General features: G+C 40.3%; 1 protein-coding gene across 1 annotated transcript in view; it reads left to right on the top strand.

The window, feature by feature from the left end:
- The first annotated feature begins 4,049 nt into the window (after positions 1-4,049).
- LOC107593142 (ras-related protein Rab-8B-like) overlaps positions 4,050-6,192 on the top strand; it is a 6,379-nt gene continuing 4,236 nt past the window's right edge. Inside the window, exon 1 of the mRNA XM_016282753.1 lies at positions 4,050-4,332. Coding sequence (XP_016138239.1) covers positions 4,209-4,332 — 124 coding nt within the window. The 5' untranslated portion in view covers positions 4,050-4,208. The remainder of the gene's footprint in view (positions 4,333-6,192) is intronic.

Here is a 6,192-nt window from a genome sequence, read left to right as displayed (position 1 = left end):
GGCCGCCGGCCTCTGGTCACTCAAGCCCGCTGTTTGTGACGCTGTGTGTTTCATTGTGAAAGCGAAACTACTTTGTTTGGCCTTCCAAAAGAGGACGATATCCGCTTCGTCATGCCTGGAGCTGATCCGTGCTGGTCGCTGAGGAAATACAACAAGTTTGCACTGTGGATCGCCGGATCTGCTTTCGCCGTGGACGAAGCGGAGTCCAGCCCGGGGTCACCACACCACAAATAAAATTTTGACTGCCATAATTATGACTTTCCTCATAATTTCGACTTTTTATATGCCTGGCCAGCCATATAATGGTCTTGACTGCTTTTACTTTACCATCCAGACCAGGCCAACCATTTTAAAAGCATTTATATTAAAATTTAGTTATGTAAAGAAATATGCATGCACAATTACTATCTTCAAAAATGTAATTTAAGACTTAAAGGGGTCATATGATGCGATTTCAATTTTTCCCTTCTCTTTGGAGTGTTACAAGCTCTTGGTGCATAAAGAAGATCTGTAAAGTTGCAAAGACTAAAGTCTCAAATCCAAAGAGATATTCTTTATAAAAGTTAAGAGTCAACCACTCCTACCTAAAACGGGCTCGTTCTAAGACGCCCCCACATGTCTACATCACAATGTGGGAAGATTTGCATAACGCCGCCCTAATGTTCACGCAAAGAAAGAAGACGTAACTTTTATTCTCGATGTAGTATTGTTGCTGCCGCCATGTCGTGAAGATGCTGTGTGTTTCGTTGTGAAAGCGAAACTACTTTGTTTGGCCTTCCAAAAGAGGACGATATCCGCTTCGTCATGCCTGGAGCTGATCCGTGCTGGTCGCTGAGGAAATACAACAAGTTTGCACTGTGGATCGCCGGATCTGCTTTCGCCGTGGACGAAGCGGAGTCCAGCCCGGGGTCACCACATGCGGTTGCCGCAAGCCCTCCGGACGCTCCTTCATCGAATCCGCGGCCGCGCCGTTCTCAAGCCCGCCAGCCACCGTTCACTCTAGCCCGCCGTGTGTGTCGCTGTGTGTTTCGTTGTGAAAGCGAAACTACTTTGTTTTTTTACAAAGCTCATCGGTATGAAAAGCGAGGTGTGCTGTGATTGGCCAGCTATCCAGTGCATTATGATTGGCCGAATACCTCAAGCGTGTGACAGAAATGTTACACCCCTTACCATACTGTGATGATACTGTGAACTTAACCACTGATTTCTAGTCGTGTTCATTTTTGGAAAGCTAAACAAAGTAGTTTCGCTTTCACAATGGCTCCAGGCATGACTAAGCGGATATCGTCCTCTTTTGGAAGGCCACACAAAGAAGTTTCGCTTTCACAACGAATCACACAGCGCCTTCACGATACGGCGGCAGCAACAAAAATACTACAGTGAGAATAAAAGTTACGCCTTCTTTCTTTACGTGAACATTTGGGCGGCGTTATGCAAATCTTCCCACATCGTAAAGTAGGTATGTGGGGGCGTGTTACAACGAGCCATTTTAGGAAGGCGTGGCTGACTCTTAAGTTTTATAAAGAATATCTCTTTGGATTTGAGACTTTAGTCTTTGCAACTTTACAGATCTTCTTTATGCACCAAGAGCTCGTAACACTCCAAAGAGAAAGGAAAAATTGAAATCGCATCATATGACCCCTTTAATGGTTTTGTGTCGTCGCTCCGGCTGGGACAAGGCATCACAGTATGGTAAGAGGCGTAACATTTCCGTCACACGCTTGAGGTATTCGGCCAATCACAACGCACTGGATAGCTGGCCAATCAGAGCACACCTCGCTTTTCAGACCAATGAGCTTTGTAAAAATCGACGCGTTTCAGAAAGGCGGGGCATAGAGGAGAAACAATAATGTACAGTATGTGGAAAATAAAGTGTTTTTTGAACCTTAAACCGCATAAACACATTTCATTACACCAAATAATGTTTTTTTTAGCAACAGCATATGACCCCTTTAATCAATTCTTCTAGTAAAAAGTACAATCCTGTAGAAAGAGAGTCATTACAGAAATTAACAAGTGACCTGAATCTGGTCACACACACACACACCAACCTCAGTTTCTTAACCAGTGAAACAAACTATGTTTGTTTGTCTTCAGACAGGCCACTGAGGCCAGAGGTTCTAATCTGCTGTTACCACTATTTTACACTTTCAAGATTGCATGCAAACACGTTCAAAACATTGACGCAATTGGAGATTTACTTATCAGGCCCTTTGTGGCTCCAGAGCAGACATTCTCAGGAACTGTACTGTGGTGATGAAGTTTCAGTCTCCTCCAGCAGGCGGTGACATTGTACAAACAAAAGTCAATGTGTCCAACATGAATTTTTCCCGATTGCAAAACACAAAACACGATTAATTGTTTACAAACAGTTCAGTTAATTTCCAGTATACTAGTTTATCCTAGTTTACCAGTTACAACGATTAATGTTACCACCTACTACAATAAACAGTAGCCTTCGCTGTCATAAAAAAAGTAAATAAAATTTCGTTAAATTCAAATATAGGAATTTTGGGATGATCAAATAGTTTGTACCTAAAATGCTAATCATAATGTATAATTCAGAAACCTGATAAAGACGTGGGTATTAGGACAAAGTGAAATAATACCACAAAAATGTCGGTATTCCCCAGATGCGTGTGAAAGTATCAGGGTGTGTCTCAATAATACTCTTATAAAATGACGATGCTTCGTTTGATTTCTCCTCTGTCCTACAGCCCGTGACCCGGTAATACATCTAAGAACTGCACTGCGAGAACGGAGGACACTTCCAAAGGAGTCCGGAAACGCGAGAATATACTATAGACCAGGGATCCTTAAATCTGGCCCACGAGATCCACTTTCCTGCAGAGTTTAGCTCTAACCCTAATCAAACACACCTGAGCATGCTAATCAGTGTCTTCAGGATCATAAGAAAATCACAGGTAGCTGAGTTTGATCAGGGTTGGAGCTAAACTCTGCAGCGCATTGGACCTCCAGGGCAAGATTTGAGGAACCCTGCTATAGACTGTATGGAATATACGGGTGTATCCTATGCGGAAGTCTTTTTTTTTTTTGTTTTTTTGGCCGAAGCACCTAACGCACACTTGCTTAAATATGAAAAATGTATCACTGAACAAATCAGTAAAAGGGTTCAAAAGAGAATCACAGCGACGAAGCAAAATCCCAAACATTGGTACATTCTGTAGCTTTTCTAATCGGCAATCAAATTATAATCAATAAACATGACGAATTACAAAATACAGTAGGCTTTGTTGAACATATACAACATATAGGAAAAGAGAAAAAAATTATAAAATAAATAGGCCTATTGAAATAGAAAAAGGGAAAAAAATAGTATGAGATTTTCATAAACAAAGCTTCACATAGACATAGTACGTTTTGCTATTTTTTAAAGTAACTCAAGAATTTCTGCCACATAAGAAAGAATTTCTGTCATATACGAAAGAAATGACACGTATTAGAAATTCTGACATAAAAAAGAAATTACTAAATAATAAACTTAATTATGAAAGTAAAAAATTATGACATAGCCATAATTTTGAGATAGTCAAACTATGAGATAAAAGGTAATAATTATGAAATTAAAATTTTGACTGCCATAATTATGACTTTCCTCATAATTTCGACTTTTTATATCTCATAATTATGACTTAGTATGTCATTATTTCGAATTTTACCTAATAAATATGACTTCGTATTTCAGATCCCCCCCGCTTCTCCTCTGTAGGGTCGCGGGGATTTTTAAGTCAACATTTTTTGATTTGCCAAAGCTTCCCCTTCTTTCTTTTTCTTTTTCTTTTTTTTATTGCATATGAACATATATAACAGTAAGAGAAATACAACTTTGCATATAAATGCCATTGGTACACAAGATTACAAGTAAAATAAAAAATTAGCCAGAGGAAGAAAGAAAACCTAAAATAAATAAATAAAACAACTAAAATAATGAAGACGGTACAGCTTACTTGTCTATTTCAAATGTGCAGATACAGTTAGAAGCCCCGAGCGCTCGCTTCCGCTTCCGCTTCTTCCGCTCTTGTCGATGACGTCACGGCGGACACGCCCAGCCTCTTCCTCTCGCTGCTGCTGCTGCTGCGAGTAAAGTCGGAAACAAGTTCAACCGCATCTTTTATGTACCGTTAGCCGAATACCGTTACTCTGCTACCGAGCCAAAGCAAGGTAGCCAGACAGGAGAAACTGAAAACATGGCGAAAACGTACGATTATCTGTTCAAACTGCTACTTATCGGAGACAGCGGGGTGGGCAAGACGTGCCTGCTGTTTCGGTTCAGTGAGGACGCGTTCAACACCACCTTCATCTCCACTATAGGTCAGTTCAGCTCTGTGGTTTGTATACTTGTGTACATTACAGGAATGCTTATTATGTAGTCCTGCGAGAGGAGGAATGAGCTGTTATAGAGATACATGGAGGTTTACATACATGTGACTATCTGTTGAAGTGACAGGAAGAGGCCGTGGAAGTGACAGCCCGTTCACTCGTCTGCTCATCGACATGCGTTTTATTAGCGTTTAAAATGACCTATCTTGTCAGGATCACTTGAAATATGCTACTTTGAACTGTAATTTCAATAAGAGGCGACAGCATGCTGTGTTTGTAGAGCTAGCATGGTTGCAATCTGATTAGCTGCGCGCTAGCGGTGTGGGCTGGACTGCACTTTCGTTTCTGTGGTTAAAGACACGTTTAGATTCACGTTTCACTACTAAACAAGGGTTCAAGAGGGCCAGAGTGAGCAGTTTAGTTAGGGAAGATTAAAAAGCGGGTTGGGTGCTGTCACAAGTGACTTATCTCCTCTACATCTGATTGCTTACAACATAGTGATGTTTCATCAGTTCTTACGTACACTTTAACTTTAAAGTTGGCATGAAATTAAAATGTATTTCATGCTAACTTTATATTTTCTAAATTCATGTTATAGGTCTTATTTACAGACCTATAGTGTTATTCCAGAATATGAAACCGTCAAAATCATAATGTACAGATACATAGATTTCACAAGATATTGTACAGACATACATGGACTAGGTCACCGGGCTAGTTTTTGACCACGTTACTTCTTGTGATATTTTTGACACAGCTTTAGGTAGGCCTGTATCTACTGTGGTCCAACATGTCATTTCCTGTGCGAAACCTGTGCGAGAGTTCCTTGACCTTTTGTCATTGTTATGCCACAGACTTCCCCTATTGCCATGGACATTACTGCTTTGTCACTTCCCGTCCCATGTCCTGTCCGAGCTTTCACTGGTGGCAGGATTGAATGCCTCAATACACACTGTCAAGCAGTGGCATGCACAGGGCGGACGCTCTTTTGGTCCCCAATTTCTACCAAGGGGGACCACTCGGGGGACCGCCATTTGCGCCCTCATCACGCCACTTCTCCCCTGCCCCTCCGGAGGTCTGTGCATGCCACTGCTGTCAAGTTTTCTCATAATTGACATAATCAGGGATCCTGTTCTGTTGTACTGAATGCAACAGGTTTTTATACGCATGTTAAGCCTTTTGCACCACTGCAGCCATTTAGTCGGTCAGGCATATGTTACACCATTCTGACCTTTTTCTACACATTCCATCTCCATGGTTACGCCATGAAATCGTGTTAATGTGTCAGTCCCCTTTCCAGCGGAAAGATTTGTGATGTGTTCTGAGATGAGTCAGTTTCACATTGTGTCATGATTAGGGTTGGGTTACTTGGGTATCGTTTGAATTTGATCAATTCCGATTCCGATTCTGCTTATCGATTCATAGTTTCGAGTCCAATAAGATAAAAAATCCAATATAAAAAAAATTAAGTCAAACATTTATTCTGTCTTTTTACAAAGCATTCTGTTGCAGCTGAATAACACAAGCAAAAATCAGCAGCCTACAGAACACTGCAAGAGGAAAAAAATACCACAGCAAAAACAACTAGATTAATATAAATTTCAAATATTAAAGTGTTAAAGACCAGTAAACAGTCAGTAATAAGATAGGAACAAACAAATCAATTAGCAATATCATAAATAAATACAACTGAACAAAATTTCAGGTACTGTAATTAAAAGTTTAAAAACACTGCATAGTTTTCTTTTCATAAATAAAATATAGATGAATCAATTAAAGTTATTAAATATATTCAGTCAAGATCAGTGAATGATTTTCTTTTGTTCTTTGATGAACATTAATGACAGGCAG

This window comes from Sinocyclocheilus grahami, unplaced genomic scaffold (genome assembly GCF_001515645.1).
Source record: "Sinocyclocheilus grahami isolate Dianchi unplaced genomic scaffold, SAMN03320097.WGS_v1.1 scaffold10.1, whole genome shotgun sequence".
Lineage (NCBI taxonomy): Eukaryota > Metazoa > Chordata > Actinopteri > Cypriniformes > Cyprinidae > Sinocyclocheilus > Sinocyclocheilus grahami.
Note: the sequence above shows the minus strand (reverse complement) of the source record. Positions and strands in the feature narration are given on the sequence as shown.